Source organism: Pelodiscus sinensis, chromosome 1 (assembly GCF_049634645.1).
Source record: "Pelodiscus sinensis isolate JC-2024 chromosome 1, ASM4963464v1, whole genome shotgun sequence".
In the NCBI taxonomy this organism is placed as follows: domain Eukaryota; kingdom Metazoa; phylum Chordata; order Testudines; family Trionychidae; genus Pelodiscus; species Pelodiscus sinensis.
Window position 1 is genome coordinate 99,548,647 of NC_134711.1, and position 19,133 is coordinate 99,567,779.

Genomic DNA, 19,133 nt, shown 5'->3' on the forward strand with positions numbered 1-19,133 from the left:
GGCAGCAGTATGGAGTGGCAGAGGGATCCTTGTGGGTGGGGAGGAGGCACATTAGCTTCCAGCCCCACACCCAGGGACTATAGAATAGTCGACTAACCGACAAGAATTCATGAGATTAATCGACTATTGAATTAACCAATATTTAACATCCCTAATGGGAACATTGCTGGCTGTTCCCCTTCATAAGGGAGTAAGGGGAAAGTACAATTTGCTGCATTCCTCCCTCTGGCTGGGGAGCACAGGGGGCAGATAAACCTAGTCCTGCCCCAGCCAGGAGACATGCAACCAGCCCCGGCTATATTTGTCAAATATATTGAGCTACCTCTTTGTGTTAGGTACTCCATGTATATTTAAAAATGACTATGAATGCTCCAGGACTTGGCACCTGTAAATGCTGAATGCATCCTGTTGAGGTGAGTGGGATTTAAACATGAGCCTAAAATTCACCATGTATGGAAGCACTTTGCTGAATAGGGATGGATCTCTGAACTGGGGCCTGTGCGCCTTTCCTCACTCCCCTTCACATAAAAAGCCTACTGTGTAGGTCCCTCCCTTGTAATTTCATGGCATTTGTGCAGCTGGAGTTATGGCTCATGGGGTTTTATTTATTTAACTCGTGCTCTTAAATGTGATGCTATGACTATTAAGAAGTTATTCAGTGGGAGCGTCAGAACAGCCTGGCAGGGCTGCGGAGCTGCGTCAGCAGTACACATTGTGGATTAATGCTGAAGAAATCCAGCGTGTCTCCTGGAATAGACAAGGGTTAAAAAATCCAAACCTGGAAGTGTGGCGCGCAACCTCTGGGGAGCGAGCGTGTGACCGCCCCGCAGGCAGTGGGCGCCGCAAGATGGCACTAAAGGGAAAAGCGTAGCAGGCACGTGGCGGGAGAGAACGCTGAAGCCCACTTTAAGAGTCAGAGCCAGCCGCTGCCCCTCCCGCCTACAATTCCCATGATGCAATGGGGGGGGGGATGAAGGGGGAAGGGCGTTTCCGCAGTCTCCGGTAGCGTGTGCGCAGGCGCCGGGACAATAGGCTAGTCTACCAGTCTCCGGACCTGCCCAGCCGAGCGGGTTTTGTATCCGGGGGGAGAGGTTAATCTCGGCTCGGAGTGCTGGCGGCTTCCGGGCGGGGCGGGCAGTGGTGACTTCGTTCCGCGTTTTCCCGCCGCGCCTCCCTGACTGGCCGCGGGGGATGGACGAGGACGGGCTGCCCCTCGTGGGCTCCGGCATCGACCTGACCAAGGTGCGGCCTCCCCACCCCCAGGCAGGGGGGGGGCCAGTCGCTCCCTCTTCCCCCCCCCCCCCAGGCGCGGGGGTTGGAAGAGACCCTGCCCCTGGGGCTGCTCCCCTCTGCCTCGCCTGTGGCCCCCGCGGGGTAGCCCCGCCCCCCAGCAGAGCGTTCCGGGGCTGTGTGACGCGGCTCGATGGCGGTTTCTCTTCTCTCGCTCCCCGCGGCGGGGGGGGGGGGGACAGTTGCGGCTCGATCCTCGCTTGTGAAGCCAGAGCCTGGGTCGGGGAGCTGCGCTGCGGTGTTTTGTGGCCGCGCAGCCGTCTCGCGCCCCTCGCCAGTGACGTCACGCTGGCCCCGAGCTCGTGTGTCTCCAGTTGGAAATCGCCGCCGCTGGCGCGTGGGCCGCTCATGGAACGCTGGGGCAAGTCGCCGGCGCGTGGTGGTGCAGGTGGGCCGCGGCCTCAGCGCTTCCCTCCTTCCCGGCCCTCTCCCTGGTGCTGCAGCCGCGCGCACCTTCCCTCCCCTGTGAGGTTGGAGTGACAGCGCTGGCTCCCTGCCGCGGGGAGGGTGGGAGAGGGGAGTGCCCTGAGCCGCCTAGGCTGGATCTGGCGCACATGGGTACGAAGTTGCTTTGTGCACTGCCACTCCCCCTCTCTCTTGCTGGGGGAATGGCAACATTGGAAATAGCTTGCCTGGAGGCTTTCCCTACTGCTCCCATTGGCCGGAATCCTGGCCAAAAATAGGAGTAGCGGGGGCAGTGCCTGAGAACAGTAGGAAGCATAGAGCCATGGAAGTGGCCCCGCCACCCCCTTCATTGCCCAGACTAGGGATGTTAAATATCAGTTAGTTGAATAACCTCATGAATTCTTCTTGCTTGGTCAACTATTCTATAGTCGCTGGGGCGGGACCAGAAGCTGTGCAGAGTGCCAGGCAGGACTATCCGTGAGGGGAGCCAGTTTAAAAACCAGTTCTGCTTGTGGACTGGCGGCTTGTAGCCCTGTGCTGCTGCCTCTGATAAAGAGACAAAAGTGCAGGGGGCGGTCTGAGCTCCCAGACCCAGCACGAACCAGAACTGAGTTGGGCTGCCTGTCTTCCTGGCTCCTACTACACTTTAAATGGAGAGCCACAGCAGTGGTCAGTCACAGACCCGGTGTGAGCCAGAACTGAGCTGGGCTGCTGGTCAACCTGCTAAAAGATTTACTGGTTGGGAGGGGAGGGAAATGCGTGTAGTCTATAGCGTTAACCTATAAGCTTTTGCTTATCAGTTAATTGACTACACTGTTACATTCTAGCCCAGACCCCTGCCCCTAGCCCAGGCCACTCCTGCCCCTCTCTCCTGCCCAGACCTCATACTTCCCACCCCCTTCTGCACCCATTTTGTATCATGGGTAGTTGGCTAGTGGTCCACAGAAAGGTTTGCATTGAGAGGGGTGGGCAGTGGGCCAAAAAGTTTGAGAACTACTGCTATAATGGCTGTCAGAGTGTTTGGGGAGCACAACTTCAAAGTGTCTTGTGTCATTGCTCTGAGCTCATTCCCAGCTAAAATCTGTGAGCTGAAGCAGTTCCTCCCAAGCTGGCAAAATCAGACCATTTCTGTTCTCTCTGCTCCTTTGCATTTGGTTTCCAGTGTACTTCTGTGTGATAGTTAGGTCTGTCCCTTGGGTATGGCAAGTTGAGACAACTACTCCTGCCCTTTGTGTGTGAATGTTGTGCAGTGCTCAGGCTTAATCTCTGGCAATAGCAGACATAGGCACCAACTCTGTGGGTGCTCTTAACCTAAGGCACTCAGAGGAAGAAAAAAAGTGTTGGGTGTTTGGCTAGTCCCTGTCAATGCCTCTTCTTCCTGCCCCCTACTGCCAGGCCCCTTGCAGCACCTACTGCCTGCCAGGAATCAGCTGTTTCAGGTTGTCAGGAGGTGCAAGGGAGAGGGGGCAAAACTGGTTAGGAAGAGGCAGGGTGGAGGTGGGGCACTGGGGAAGGAATGGAGTCAGGGCAAGACCTGGGCAGAGTCAGAAGGAGCATCCCTCTTCCCTCCCCTCCCCCCAGCAGATTAGAAATAGGCTGATTTTTTCCGGGCCCCCACACCCTACTAGGGACTGCCTTGGTGATATTTTAAAAACAAACAAAAAAAACCAACACTGTTTTTGTGAAAGGTAGTGACCATTAGTGATGTGCCTAAACAAACTTTCTAAACTTTAATTTTGTTATAAATAAATGAAAGTCCATTACAAACGTTCAGGCAATGCCTACACTGCCTTCTCTTGCGCAAGAGAATATGCAAATGAGCTGAAGTGGTGAATATTGCTGTGCCTCATTTGCATACTTAATGAGCTGCCATTTTGCGCATGGGGCTTTTGCACAAAAAGGAGATGTCTATACGGCTCCTTTTTGCACAAAAACCCCCTTGTGTGCAAGAGCCGTTCTTCCCAAAAAAAGCAGCAGACTGTCTCGTGCTCAAGAGGGGATTTTTGCACAAAAATGGTGGCTCATTAAGTATGCAAATGAGGTGTGGTGATATTCACCGCCTTTCCTCATTTGCATATTTTGCACAAGAGAGGGCAGTGTAGACATAGGCTAAGTGTCTTTTTAAGGGCAATTGAAGCCTAGCTTCTGAGTCACATACAGGTCAGGCATCTTATGTCACTACAGGTTGGACCTCCTTGGTCTGGCACCCTCAGGACCTGACTGGTTCAGGATGAGGGGTTTTGCTAGACATGGGGAGGTCATTTCACATCCCCCTGCCACTGACCCTCCCCCCAGCCCTGGCCTGGCCAGTGGTCTTAGCTGTCTCCATCGCTCCTCCCCAGACACACACACCTACTGCTGGCTTCCTGGTCCTGGCGGGTAGCCCTGCTGCCACCAGCCCTTTACCAGGACTCTGGTTTTGGAACATCCATTGTCCTGCCAGGATACAATGTTGCACTGTTTTAAGGCTCCCTATTTTAGGGCTCAAACCCATGTTTAGAGAGCATATGGGTGAGAAATCAATGGCCATTCCAAAAAAATCTGTGTTTAGTCAGAAGGGCTATAAAGTTGATACTACACAACCCCATTTAAAAGTTCAGAGTGTGTTTCTAATGTTTTATTTCTTGCTTGGTGTGAAACAGAACACTAAAATCAGTTATCTTTATGCCTCTTATTCCTCCTCCTATAATTAGTGGAACACGTCCCAGTCCAGTATTTATGGATTTCCCCATTCACAGTGATCTCAAGAATGTATCCCTTGGGAATGGAGCGGGCTTCCAGTAGTTCAAAAGCTTTTCTAATGTCTAACCTAACTCCCTTGCTCAAGATTAAGCCCATGTTTCTTTTTGTCTTGTCTTTTTGTTTTGTCAGCAATTCATGTTGCCTGTCTACACTGGCCTCTTCTGGAAGAGCTCTTGCGCTGGCCTCTTCTGGAAGAGCTCCGGAGAGGGAGCGTCAGAGTTCTTGTGCAAGAAGCCCTGATTTTCTACAGTACAACGTCAGTTTACTTCTGCAAGAATGCGCAGCCAGTGTAGACAGGCGGCATGTTTTTGTGCAACAGTGGCCATTTTCGCGCAAGAACATACCAGTGTAGACACAGCCTCTGTGTCTTCTGTACAACACTCTTGTTAATGTTACTACCTTTTTCATAATTACATCACCTTGTGGATCACAAACTGTGAATGAATCAACTATAACCTACACAAGTGATATCATCATGTAGATGACTACAAATTAACCAATAAATCTGGGCTTATCCGTTAATCCTATAGACTACACTCATTCCCTCCTCTTCTCTTCCTGCCTACCTCCCGCTTAAGCCAGGTCCCCGCCTCTTACCCCAATGCTGCTGCCTCTAAAAGAGGCATCAGTGTCGAGGGTGAGGGGAGCAGACAAGAGCTGATATGACTTTAAGTCAGCTCTCCATGCTGGCTCTGTGGACTCGCTCCCTCCTACCCCCACCCCTTGCTGCTTCTTCCAGAGGCAGTGGGGAGGGGCAGGCAGGAGCTGGTGCTAGGGTCGGAAGCCATCTTAAAAGCCAGCTCCCCTGCCAGGACTGGCTCTGCAGTGCTGCCTACTGCCCTCCTCCTTCCCTCTCTCATGCTGCTGTGTCTTTCAGAGTCAGCAGCATGGGGCAGCGTGTATCAAGGGAGGCTGCTTTGCAGCCTCAGCCCGTATCTGCAGAGGGTCCGAGCTCCCTGCAGAGAGTGGCTTCTCTGGCATCCTTCAGAGCAGCCCCTGTCTATGGTAGGGTCTGAGCTCCCCACGGGCAGGGTTGCTGCCACCCTGCGTTGCTGCCTCTGTATCAGAGGCAGCAGAGTGTGGAGGCAGGCAAAGCCGGTTCTTAAACAGGCTCCCCTTGTAGTCTGACTCCCATTTGCCACCCCATGCTGCTGCCTTTGATACAGAGCAAGTGTGGCAGGGGGCTCCCCGCGAGTGGGGCCGGGAGCGCACTGGCTGCTGGCCCTGCCTCCAGGGACTATGGAATAGTAGTGTAACTTCTAAAATTTGATGTGGTTACACAACGATTCAATTACAAGCTATCTAACATCCCTAACCTGCACACCACTTTCAGCAGTACTATCTCCTACTTACCCAGTTGTTTCCCTCTTTGTATGGAAAAAATTAAATGCAAAACTCCCCCCCCCCCCCCCCCCAAGTACATTTTTTAGTAGGCTGGCGAGTAGCCCGGCTCTGTTCTCGCTCGCGCTGGGTTTGGGACCTCCCCCGACCGCAGCTCTGCATTTAAAGTGTATTAGGAGCTAGGCGGGCAGGCAGTCTAGCTCAGTTCCAATTCATGCTGGGTCTGGGAGCTCAGCCCCCTTCCAGACAGGCTGCTGCCACCCTGCACTGCTGTGTCAGTATGAGAGACAGCAGCACAGGGTGACAGGCAGCTGGTCCACAAGGTGAGCTGGCTTTTAAACTGGCTCCCCTTGTGGATCAGCTTCCGTCTGGCACCTTGCACTGCTGCCTCTGTATCAGAGGAAGCAGCACGGAGTGGCAGGGGGCTCTTCAGGAGTGGGGCTGGAATGCACTAACTGCTGGCTTCACCCCCAGGGATAGAATAATCGAGTAACTGATAAGAATTCATGAGGTTAATCGATCATTCAATTAACCGATATTTAACATCCCTAGTAAGGACAAGCCAATACCAAAAAGGCACCATAGATGAACAGATTGCTCATTTCATTTATGCCACAAATTCTTTTTGCTTTGTTGACAATGAACACTTCATTGACATGGTGAGTTTTTATGACCGGGTACCCTCCACTGAGTAAAGCAGTTATTGATGAAAAGTTGCTAGATACAGTATATTAGGAGGAATTTGAACAGTGTGTAAGAAATACTGATTGGAGATTTTCCAGTTTAAGCCTTGAGGGGTGAAGCAATGTACCCAATGATCCAGTAATATGTGCCTGTGTGACAACAGAAGATGGGGTTGCATATCTTTCAGAAGCATCAGATACGTTGGGAAATGCCCACACAATAGAATATTTCAAAGCGGCAGTGAAAGCTGTAATAAACTGTGAACAAAAATTCACAAAAACACTGTTACGTGTTCAGTTCTGTTGCTGCAAATGTGGTAAAAATGCGAAGATACTTAAAAGACAAAATGGAAAGATGCTTCTTAATAACATGTGGTGGCAGTACCCATATAATGCACTTTTTAACCAAAGACTTAAGTACATCTTCTGCTGGAATAAAATCATTTTGTTGACGTCACAAAATACTTCTGTAACAACCATTTTGTTTAGCTTCACTGAATTGAGCAAGAGGATCCCAACTAATTCTCCCTCAAGATGTTTGATGGAATTCTATGGTTGATTGTTTTGAACAATTTATTAAGACCTGTCCTATTCTCATAAAATTGTGAAGAAAACCATGACAAAATAGTATCTCATCTTAAGTATCTAATATTGGATTAAAGAGGTATGTAGAGGATATGCTCAGTACACTCAAGCCTATATCTGTAAACCTTAATTTTCAGAGAAATTGCTACTGTATTGTTGATGTTATTAACATTTGGAAGGTATTTCAGAAGACATTGAAGAAAGAAATACTTCACCAGGAAGGTCAACTGCAGGCAATAAAGTCAATGGATCAACCACTAACCCTGCCTCATTTTCTTACGAACATTCTTGACCCCAGATATCAAGGTAGATGCCTAATTTCTGAAAAAATGATTCTGTGATGGCATGGGCATCTCAAAATTATTGCTCAGTTATGCCAGTCATAAATTTTAGTGCTGGAACTAAACCATTTAATCAGTACATGTTTATAGGTGGTGTTTTGAACAAAGTCACTCCCCAGAATTGGTTGAAATTATTAGTCAGGTGCCTTGAAACACCATTCCTTCAGTTGCTAAGCTACTGCTGTGAAAAAATATTTTCATTGCTTGGTATTGTTCACTCAAAGCTAAGAAATCTATTACCAGTTGAAAAGCCAGAAAAATTCATGTTTCTGTTTGTCGCTGAATCAAAATGACAGTGGTAGTGGGAAAGATGAGCTGGTTGTAGAAGTTACAGTTGTCTGATAAATTTCAAATTTTATTAACTGTATTTTTTTTTAAAAAGTTTGACAACCAGCAAGATATTGCTGCAATTGCAAATGGAAAACATTTATGTAATATTTAAGATTGTTTAATAAAATATAAATGCTATTGTGTTTTGTGTGTGGTTTAGTTCAGTTCTTACTATTCATACTTTTTTTTTTAAATCACAAAGTATTCCTTCCTAGAAGTTGTAAAATGGCATCCTGTGTTGTAAATTAACATGTTTTATTGATCAGATTTGCACCATTGGTTTAAGAAATATGTGAAGAAGCGTCAGTGGGGAAATCTGCTTTAAATCATCAATGATTTTTTTTCTTGGTGATTTAAATCATTTTGATTTAAATCAATCCACCCTGCTCTTATGGGTCTCCACTACAACCTCTCAATTTGAGGGTATACTACTCTTTGAATACGGACTTTCAATTATGCACCCCATCTTATAGTAATTTAATCTAAACTATATTTCCCAAGTTTGCTTATAAAAACATCAAGGGGGGGGCCACGTCAAAAGCCTTATTCTACAATCAAGATGCATCGACTCTCCTGCTTTGCCCATCCACTTCTCAAAGAGGGAAGTTAGCTCGCTTTATCATGATTTGTTCTTGACAAATCCATACTGGCTGTGCATAGTCTTTTATTGGTGCTTACAAATTGATAGGTTAACAAATTATTTGGTAATCTTTCAAGGTGTCCAAGTTCGGGTGGCAGATATAATTCCCTGCATACTCTTTGTTCCCCTCTTGAAAGATAGATACTATGTTTGCCCTTCTTTTGTCCTTTGGGACCTCATCCATTCTCCATGAGTTATGGACGATAATAGCTTTGGCCAGTTTCTTAAGTATTCTAACATGATTTTCATCAAGCCTTGCTGACTTGAATACCTTTAACTTATTTAAATATTCTTTAATCTAGTAATTCTATTTTGGCTTGCATTCTTTCTCCCTTGTTAATATTCTGTTGATCTGGTCACCTTTGATCTTTTATTGAAGACTGAAGCAAAATAGGCTTTTAAAACATCTCAGCCTTTTTGATCCTATCAGTTATTAGCTCTCCTTCCCCATGAAGTAAGAGGGATCTACACTTTCCTTAGTCTTTCATTGGAGTTGAAGTTGCAGAGACAGAAAAGCAAGATAGTGGTTGGAATAAATATCACTTTAAAGCATGGATCTCAAATTCACAGCTAGAGCAGGTCACAATCTGACCCGGGAATCCCTGAGGCCCAGGGTGTGTGTGTCTATGCCCGTCCCCCACCCCCTTCTTGCCCTCTCTCTTCCCTCATTGCACCCTTTCCTTCAAAATCCCTCACCTGAGGGTTGTGGCCTCAGAGATTACCAGGGGGACCTGGTGTGGTGTGGCAGCAGGGTGCTCTGCTTCCCTGTGGCTCCTGCCACAATAGTGATTGTGGGAGGCCAACCCTTGCTACTCCATAGAGGTTCCATAGGATAGCACACCTATGTAGCATAAATTGAAGAATACAGTGATGTGTTACCCAGGTGACATTATAGTGATTTAGTTTAGAAGTCCTCGTGAATGTCTTAACTTCATCTTTTCATTATTAAATTATTTCTGCAGTGAGTAATGGTATTTCAAATGGAATCCAGGCAAAGCATTTTGAAGACCAAAACTTCCAGAGCACCAGTCTCTTAATTGGGGGTGGAGGCAGGAGCAGGGAGATGAATGGAGAGAGAACAATTTGAGGTGGATGATAACTTGCTGAAACTTGTCCTGGTACCTTATACCCAGTTGTGGCCAGGTCTACACTAAAAAGGAGCATCAAATCAGGATATGCAACTCCAGCTACCTTAATTACGTAGCTGGAGTTGACAAATCCTGTTTAGCATTTCCCCATCATCCTCACAGCAGGAAGCCAACAGGAGCAAATATTCCCATCGGCTTCCCTTACTCCCCGCAGAAGTAGGAATACTGGATACCAATAGGGGTGCCCTCTGGGTTCAATTTAGTGAGTCTTAACTAGACTCACTAAATCAAACTCTAGAAGATCAACCGTGGCATCTCCCATTTAATGAAGACGAGTGGGAGGGACAGGGAAAAATCTATGTATCTAGGTTTGTATCCAATATAGATCTTGTTCCCCTTTATTTCTGCCCAAGAGTTTTATTTTCTCTAGTATGCATAGTCACTTTTTTTCCCTCTGCAAAACCCATTTTGCCTCAAGTCCCAGAATAAGATCATCTCATCCTCCATTAGATTTGTTTTAATGTTGATATTCAGGAAGTTTCACTCTAAGGTTAAAATGTTATGTCTGTGTATTTCTAAAACTCCTTTGTTTATACAGATGTTTTTCCATGTCCTATATATCCTGCTTCTTTTCCCCCAAGATAAACTTTAGTTGATTCATAATGAAAAAGTATGTCCATGATGCCTTTGAAAAATGATTGCAAATATTTTGGTGGCCTCATTCGTATTAACTTCAAAAATGAGTCGTTGAAGACAAATATAAGAATTAGTGACTTGGGTTTTCTGTGTGAATTAATTTTCCACCTTTTGAATTATACAGGTTCCAGCTATTCAGCAGAAAAGAACAGTGGCATTTCTAAATCAGTTTGTAGTTCACACAGTGCAGTTCCTCAACCGTTTTTCTACTGTTTGTGAAGAGGTATGTGCATATTGCATCACTTTGCATAAGTCTTCACGTAGATGAACGTGTTCTATATAGTTTTGCTTGTTTTTTTGTTCATTTCATGCTGAATTAGTGGACTAGTGCTGATTGCTTCACCTCAGTATAGGAAACCTCTAATTTTACTGAGCCAGTAGTCCATTTTTATAAAGTCTTGGAGTTAAGTGACCTGATTGTCTTAGATCTGCAGTGTCTAACACACTAGCCACATGTAGCTATTTGTCCAGTTGAATGTGACTAGTTCACTTCAGAACCGGTTGGACACTACGGTCTTAGACACTAGTGATGTGAAAATGCATCCATGTACACAGTTAACTGATGAGCCTGGGCTCATCGGCTAACATGCACAGTTATGTGCAGTCGCCCTCTCTCCCCTACTCCTCCCAGCCCGGTGCTGCTGCCTCTGTATCAGAGGCAGCAGTGTGAGGGGCAGGTGGGAGTTGTGTGCCCCCAGTATGTAATCGTGTAATCACTGATATTTTCAGCAGTTACACGGTTTCTTAATTAAACACTGATGTCTTCCACAAAGCAGGTATGATAGAAATGATAGCAAGGCAAACTCTTCCACCCTACCAAAGTGTTTCAATCATGAACTGGAGAAAGCAGCACAGATTGAGTGGGCACTTCATTCTCTATGCCCATTGATTTTTTTTTTCTTTTGGTAGAAAGTGTATGTAAACGTACATGTCCAAAAGAGTTGTGAAATAAGAACATAAGTCCATTTTTACCTCAATCAAAATCCATTATAATAAAAATCCATTTTATTAGATTTTTGGTGTCCTTTTATATGCCTTATTGTTTTTTCCCTTCAGTATTGGGAGTTTTAGGATAATGTAGGATTAGACACATACATGATCTTAGCCAAAAGGCCAAGAAGCAATTCAGTTTCAAAGAAATTGAAAAACTAAAATCAAGCAACCGTGACAGATTTTCAAGGTGAATTTAAAATGTTCCATAATGACAACACAAGAAAATGTTCTGCTTAGCCTCAGAGCAGCACTATGAAAGCTGGCCCTGGGCTGCACACAGCTCTTCAAAGCAGTAGTACTGCGTGGAGCCTGGGGTCTGGCACCAGGCTTTAAGTGGCGCTGCTGCTTTGAAGTACCCCTCTTCTTCCCCACCACCTCACCCTTACTGCCTCTATTAAATAGGGGGGGAGGGGGAAGCAACTATCTGATAAGCATTTCCTTATTGGATAGTTGACTTAGTCCTTCACATCCCTACTCAATAGAATTTTTGTCAGTAATCCAAAATGTGAGATTTCCATAAAACCATAGGATCTCAATACCACCTTAGGGTGCCTATTAAAACACATTTTCCAAAACAGAGCTATATATTTAGTCAGCACACATACCAAAACTGTTAAATCTCGTGCACAAACTGTTTTTTAAACAGTGGGTAAATATAAATTTTGTGAAACAAAAATTCATATGTTTGTATTAAGTACAAAACTGCATCAAATGTAAAGGTCCCAGCTTAAATTGACCAAAGCCAGGAAATTCAGAGTTAAGTCAGACATTCCTTAATTTGAATTTAATGGCTTTTGTTAAATAAAACAAGACATATAATATTATGTACTTGCCTTTGTATGTAGCCCTATCACGTGGTTGTGACTTTTTTCTTTTTAAAAACTGCAGATTAATTTACTGTAGAGAACAAAGACTCATCTGTTTATATATAAAAAAAAAGTCAAATGACTCTAATTTTTGTCACTCTTTGTCCCTCTGTTTCTGTAAAATGTTGTCAAGGACTGTCATTTTCTGAGGTTTTAAAGTTCTGCTTTCCAGGATCATGCCAGAAAGCAGTCAAAATAGAATATTAGAGTCATAGAACACTAGAATTGGAGGGGACCTCAAGAGGTCCTCAAGTCTGTTCCCCTGCCCTCCTGGAAGGACCAAGCACCATCTAGATCAGGGGTCTCCAAACTTTTCAGCCCGAGGGCCGCATTAACTATCAAACAGCAGTTCGGGGGCCGCTTTCACGACGGGGAATTTCAGTTGCCTATTGCGCCCTCTGTCACAGCGCGGCCGGTACTCTGACCATGCACTCCCTCCAGTGCTGAAGGGGAGGGAAAGGGGGGCCCGGGCCCACCCTCACTCACGGGCCCCAGCCCAGGGCCCTAAGGACACGGAACCAGCTGGCTCCGGTCTGGCTGACGGGGCTCCTGCCGTAACTTGTCAGCCCGCCAACTCTAACGAGTTCTGCCCTGGGCTGCTTCCTTTCCCTCCTCGTGTGACCCTCTACCTCCCCCCACCGTGGGGCGGTCACCTTTGATTCGTCCGTCAGGCTGACGGTCGTATATCCAGACGCCCACCCCTCCCGCCGGGGCTGGTCCTGCCGTCTGGGTGGCCGTCGGGTCTGGACTCCTGAGAAGGGGGGGGGGGGCTTTTCCCCCTGCTCTCCCCTTCCTCTGCACACTGTCCTCCCCTCCTGCTTGCCACCGCTCACTCCTTCCCCCCCCCCCGGGCGGAAGGGGTCACCTTTTTAAAGTTCCCGCCGGGGTTCACGTTCCCCCGCACGTCGCCGGGCGGGCGTTACCACCACTGCCTATCCTGCCCCCTGATTGGCCGGCTGCCCTGTCAGTCTGGGTGGGGGAACGTCGCCCGTGCTAACCCCCGCCCCCTGCGCCGTTTGCCGCCACGCGGCCGCTTGTCAGCGGAGCGGCCCGCTTCTCCTGCCCCGGCGCGGCGTGAGTACACGCCGCACACCCCTGACAGGGCCCCCCCCCCGCGGCAAGAAGGGCCCGTTCGGCGGCGCCCCAGGGACGGGCGGGGGTCGCCTCGTCACACCGGCACGCGGAAGAAGGCGGGGCCAGATAAAAAGGTCTCCACGGGCCGGATGAGAGGGCCTCGCGGGCCGCATCCGGCCCCCGGGCCGTAGTTTGGAGACCCCTGATCTAGATCATCCCTGATAGGTGTTTATCTAACCTGCTCTTAAATATCTCCAGTGACGGAGATTTCACAACCTCCGTAGGCAATTTATTCCTGTGCTTACCCACCCTGATATTTAGGAAGTTTTTCCTAATGTCCAACCTAAACCTCCTGTACTTCAATTTAATACTGCATGTCTGCTACCCAACTTTACTGTTTTAGTCTGTCTGGATATGATAATGATTAGATAGTGACAGTTCTATGGATTTTTTTTTTTTAATTTAAACCTTAAAATGAACTTTATACAAAATTGTATTGTGAGATATAACTGGAGCATATTACAGATTTAGTTTGTTCTGGCTTACCAACAGTTTTGACTGTAAATGACTCCCATACTACCCTCTATTTCTGATTTCTCTTCTCTAGCCCCCCCTTGAATGTACAGTTATTTATATGTACTAATGTAGTTACAGTAACTTTGAGGAACTTCATTACCTCAGTATACTGAGTAAGCTTCATTAATTGTTGCTCTCATTTGCATGTAGATTCTCTGTCCTCTTTACTGTCTATTGACAGCATTACCATTTATGGGGAAAGACCTGTAGGCAGTGAAATTACTTTAAATGACAACAAATGCTATATATAGGACTCAACATTAAGCAGTGTCTAATGGTGTACAGTAAGTACACTTTAGCCTTATTCTAGTAAGGATTGCCATGTCACACATTATGTCCTCAGTCTTTTGAAGCTGCATAATTATGTTTCTTGTCTGCCTACACATGCCTTGATTTACCATTGCCAGTTTTGGATTTTAAAAGGACATTGATCAGTGCTGTCATGTTTTAATTTTTTCTCTCCTAGAAGTTGTCAGCTCTATCTCTTCGTATCCAACAAATTGAAACAACACTTAACATTTTGGATGCAAAGGTGTGTATGTATAGATAGAAGTGTTTTGGTGGTGGTTATTTACAGTGCTCAAAGTCTAACTTCTTTATAATTAGCAGATTTTCGCACTGATGGTTCACTTGTCACCAGAACTGTGCTGTAATGGAATTCAATGTATTAAAATAAATTGACAAAACTGTGAATTATAGCTCAAGCCAAGTCACAGCTTGCTCAGAACTCTTTACTTGATCATGATTTACCTTGTAGTATGGAACACAGGAGCAAGCAGCATGTTGTAGAAAGTGATGCTGTTTTTATCCTTATTACTGTCTTCAGTTGCTTTTGTTTGGAGGAGGAAAAAATTAAATATAATGTTATCCCTAATATGATATGTAATTTGCTCCAAAACTGTGCAAACCTCATTAACTCTGTTAGCTGTTATATCTACTTTAAAATAGAGGTCTTGTGGTTAATATTAGGGTTGTCAAGCGATTAAAAAAATTAATCGCTCGATTAATCACACTGTAAAACAATAATAAGAATACTATCTTTAAATATTTTGGATGTTTTTAGCATCTTCTAATACATTGATTTCAGTTACAACACAGAATAGTGTATAGTGCTCACTTTATATTATTATTTTTTTATTACAAATATTTACACTGTACATTTACAAAAAACCTTCAGTTCACCTCACTGCAAATTTTATTGTGAAAGCTGAACTTATTTTCTTCTATATAATAAATATATTTGTGTCCTATTCAAAAGAGTCCTTTTTTAGCTCAGCCCCAGCTGCGGGCGGCACAGAGCCAGAGAGGATTAGAGTCCAGGGGCAGTGCAGAGTTCGGGAGGGGGGGGGTTGGCTCCCAACTGCAGGTGGCATAGGATTCAGGGGTTGAGGTCAGCCCCCAAGTTCAGGGGAGGGGTCAGCCCCTGGGACGGGAGGGGTAGGCCCCACCACGGGCAGTGCAGAGTTTGGGAGGGGGGGACTCAGCCCCAGAATCAGATGTGGGGAAAGGGTCAGTCCCAGCACCAGGAGGCAAAGAGGATAGCTTGGGTGAGCCCTGCTTGGGGGGGGGGGGAGGGGGTTGGACAAGCCCTCCCTTCTTCCCTCACCCAAGCTGTTTTATTTTAAAAAATATGGTCACCTGGGAGGGGAGGGGGAAGGGTGTCAGAGTCTTTACTTTTCTTGTTTACTTCTCCCCTGGGGCTGGAACCACTGCTTCAGGGGTTTTTTACTCCTTTCTGGCTGCTTTGTTTTTCCGTGTGCCCTCTGGTGGCAGTTTGCATTACTGCACCTTACCTCTGAAGCAGCTCATGCTGGTTTGCTGACCTCTGTGATTAACGCAAGTTAATTTTTTTAATGCATTAATTCTGCCCTGCACTAATTGCAAGCACTAATGCCCACTAATTGACAGCCCTAGTTAATATTACTACGCCATGGTAGGATTAGTTTGTGTATAAGTGGGTGTGTTTCCATCAATTTCCACACAAAGTAAAGTTATAAGTAATTAGAAAGATAAAAAGATACAGGTTTGTTTTCACCTACTTACAAATATATTTCACTTAGTTACATTTCAGTTAAAACAGTATTAAAATTTGACCTGTTCTGATTCTGGTGACATTAGTAACAAAACTCCCCTTGATTTCTTTTGTTTGGAATTAACTCAAACTTCTGAGTGCAAAAGTTTGAATAGAAACAGAAGGTTCAAATACATGTACATTCTTATTTTTTCTTGAAGCTCATGAGGTAGAAGCTTTGAAAAATCCTGCTTATACAGGCTGAGTAGGAGGTTGTCCCAGATGAATATCCAATTCTGTGAAGATCTGCAGAATTGTTGATCGTGAATTATTACAAATTGCCATTATAAATTACATTGAATAGCTATTGGTCCAAGGAAAGAGAATCAGTGTGAGTCTGTAGTTTGGTGATTAGGTAACTCAGTTAGGACAACTAAGTCCTTTCGCCAGTGTTTGAAACTGTTCCATTATGTATAAATAAGCAAATAGGGAGTCTCTGAGCCTGCCTGAGAATGTCTTGCAGGAGAGCAGCTGAGCTACTCAGCTACAACGTGGAAGACTCCATTTCAAATCCTTGCTCCTTAAGGCAAATTGAACTTGTCTCCCACATCTCAGATGACTAATCACTGGGCTAAAAGTTATGAGTGACACTATCACTCCGCATCTAAGTCCTGAAAAATATTTTGGGAGCCAAAACAATTGTTGTGGATTGACATAGATTCATTTCACTCAAAATGTGGTGAAACGTAATTTTTGTGAATTAATTGTCTAAAAAATTATGCAGCACTAATAGACTAGGCTTGAGTGAGGAAACCTAAAAACTGTTCTCTTACTGACATGGGTACTGTCAACTGAATTCTTGCTAACCTGGTGTGTGTGCTGACTTCTGCTGATAGGAATAGACATTTTCAGCAGCTATATTTAAGATGTTATTTGCACAGTTTATTTGAAAATTGTCTTCTGCTTTCAGTTGTCATCTATTCCTGGCTTAGAAGATGTCAAATTTGAAGTATCCAGTGCAAATATGAACAGTGTTACTAATGGTCCAGTTCCACAAGCCACTACAGATCAGCACTCAGTATCTGTGTCTCCTCAGTCGGAAGTAAGTATCAGAGTATAAAGAATATACTACTACATCAAGTGAATGTGGCCTTAAGAATTTGTAGACATTTCCCTTTAACATTTTTCAGAGGTCACGTTTTGGGGGCATTTTCACAATTTCTTTGTCATCTGTGAAATTGTGATTAATACAGGACTTGTGTATCATGGAAGCTTCTTGTAAACCTTGTGAGTCTTTGTCCTTGATACAGACTGTGACAAAGTGATGCAGCCACCTTGTGGCTGGATGTGGTGGCATCAAGGTTCCGCTCTCTATAGCCTTGCTGACCCACCCACTGTTCAGGCCTAAACACGGGTAAAAAAAAAAACCTGACTATTCTGGGTCAGCTGACTTGACATCACAAGTCTCTACTAAATTGTAAAGGCTCAGCCTCAAACCCAAACGTGTACACGGCAATTCTAGTTCTGCAAATTAGTCAGCTGATTTGGGCCAGCTGTGCCTGTGCTATGTATCTTTCATCCCTGAGTAGATATACCCCACCAGTCAGACTGCCATGTGACCCTGCCATCCAGCCATGTCTCTTTTTAGCCCTAGATGTTTAGGGTAAAACTGAGTCTAGTTCAGCAGCATTGTGTTAGGACTAAAGCCAGTTCCAAGACCTCATGACCCTTGCCTGGGGCCCAGCTGTGTACTAACATTTTTTTTTCAAAATTTGCCACTCTGGTCTGAAAGGGGGTATGGCTGGCTGATGGGAAACAATATCTGACTGCTGGCAGGAACACTCAACAGGCTGAGGGGCTGCTAAGTGCTGCAGGGGAGCAAGGTGCAGGTGTGTGGGTCTCTGAACAGGTTTGTGAGGAAGGTGGCAGGGGGTGCTCTGGACTGGGAAGTGTGTGGGTAGGTGAGGTGTTGAGAACTAGAGGTTGTGATTTTAGATTGACCAGTCCTGCACAGCAGGTCTCAGCTACTTGGCTCCATGTGGCAGGTCCCAGTTACACAGCCCTGTGCCATGGGGTGCAGGAGCTGGTCCCATGCCCAGGGTTCCAATCTTAGCCCCTCTCGGTGAACGGGTCTTTAGGAATAAGGAACTGTGGGGAGCTTTCGTGGCAGGGTCTGTAGTTCTCAAACTGTGGCCCATGTGTTGTGGGCCATATACAATGAATAGGTTGAGAACTACTGCTTTATAGCATGACCAGTTTAAAAAACAATCAGATTGCAAAAGAGTAGAAAATAGACACAAGTACCTAAAGAGTAGTTAATAGATAATGTCCTTTCATGGATAACCTTTTGAGGATAAATGTACAATTTAAAGGCACATGGTCAGTCTATTTTAACATTTTCATTTGCATATATCAGATTAATATTCACATTTCTAAAATGAAACACTTGAAAAATCACAACTTTTTTGCTATAGTCCTTTGAATCAATTGATATGAAATAAAGTTGTTTGAGTGAAACTGAATTGCTTTTGATCAACAACCTGGCAGTTTTTTCATGATTTCTTAATGGGGGGCTAACAAAATTGCCGGATCCCTGGGCCAGGTTGGGGAGGGAGGAGGCTCTATGTTCCCTGAAGGATTGGGGCCTTGGTGGAAAGGGAGGGGCCGAGGCTAGCCTTCCCCTGCCAGCCCTTTAGCACCACCTGGGGGCTCTGGATCATGCCATGCGGGACTTCAGTTGCCACCTGGGTCCTTTTGAATTGCAGGGCCCCTGATCAATTGCCTCTTTCCCCTGCCCCTAAACCTCCCTGAGTCGGCAGGCCTGTTCTTTAAACACACAAACTTTGAATATAATGAATTACTTTGAGTATAATTGATTACTTCTGCCATTGAAAACAGTTTGTCTTTCAAAAATGAATTGTGACACATACTGTAATGAAAGTAATCCCAAGTGGCAATGTATGTACATATAGAAATATATAGTCTGTTAATTGGTGCAAGCAGGAGCTAACTACTCTATTCTCAAATTTTATTAACTGAACTCTCATTATGTACTCCTAGCTGATGGTGTTGCTCAAGATTTATATACAGTATTCTTTGTATACAGCAGAATAGCATACATGAGAGAGGACAACAGAAAACAGAAGTAGCAGCAGAACATGTCATGACTGTAGCCAAGGATCCAAGATATGCTAGATACCTCAAAATGGTTCAAGTGGTAAGTCTGTTTGATCTTTCTCAACTTTCATTTGAAATTCCTGTTTTTATGATGAAACTGTCATGTATCTGAATATAACTGATAGTTTCTTCGTTTCCAGAGATTTCCTAATGTACACAAACTTGTTATGGTGACTTCTGACTGTTGCACCTACTGATACTTACGGGCAGAAAATTAATTAAGTGGCTGGGATGTCCAGAAAAAGGCGGTGTCCCTCCCATTCATCATAGGTTAGCAGTTGCTACATGTTTTCAG

The 19,133-nt window shown here is 45.3% G+C and overlaps 1 protein-coding gene across 5 annotated transcripts in view; it reads left to right on the top strand.

The window, feature by feature from the left end:
- Window positions 1-1,004: 1,004 nt before the first annotated feature.
- Window positions 1,005-19,133, top strand: part of WASHC3 (WASH complex subunit 3) — a 39,264-nt gene continuing 21,135 nt past the window's right edge. The window contains exons 1-5 of one of the 5 annotated variants that reach the window (XM_075939163.1): window positions 1,005-1,242; window positions 10,266-10,364; window positions 14,120-14,182; window positions 16,632-16,763; window positions 18,768-18,878. In XM_075939163.1, coding sequence (XP_075795278.1) covers window positions 1,192-1,242; window positions 10,266-10,364; window positions 14,120-14,182; window positions 16,632-16,763; window positions 18,768-18,878 — 456 coding nt within the window. In that variant the 5' untranslated portion in view covers window positions 1,005-1,191. Of the gene's footprint in view, window positions 1,243-1,267; window positions 1,679-10,265; window positions 10,365-14,116; window positions 14,183-16,631; window positions 16,764-18,767; window positions 18,879-19,133 lie in introns of those variants that run through there. The other 4 variants (XM_075939158.1, XM_075939144.1, XM_075939149.1 and 1 more) reach the window with 4 other exon arrangements.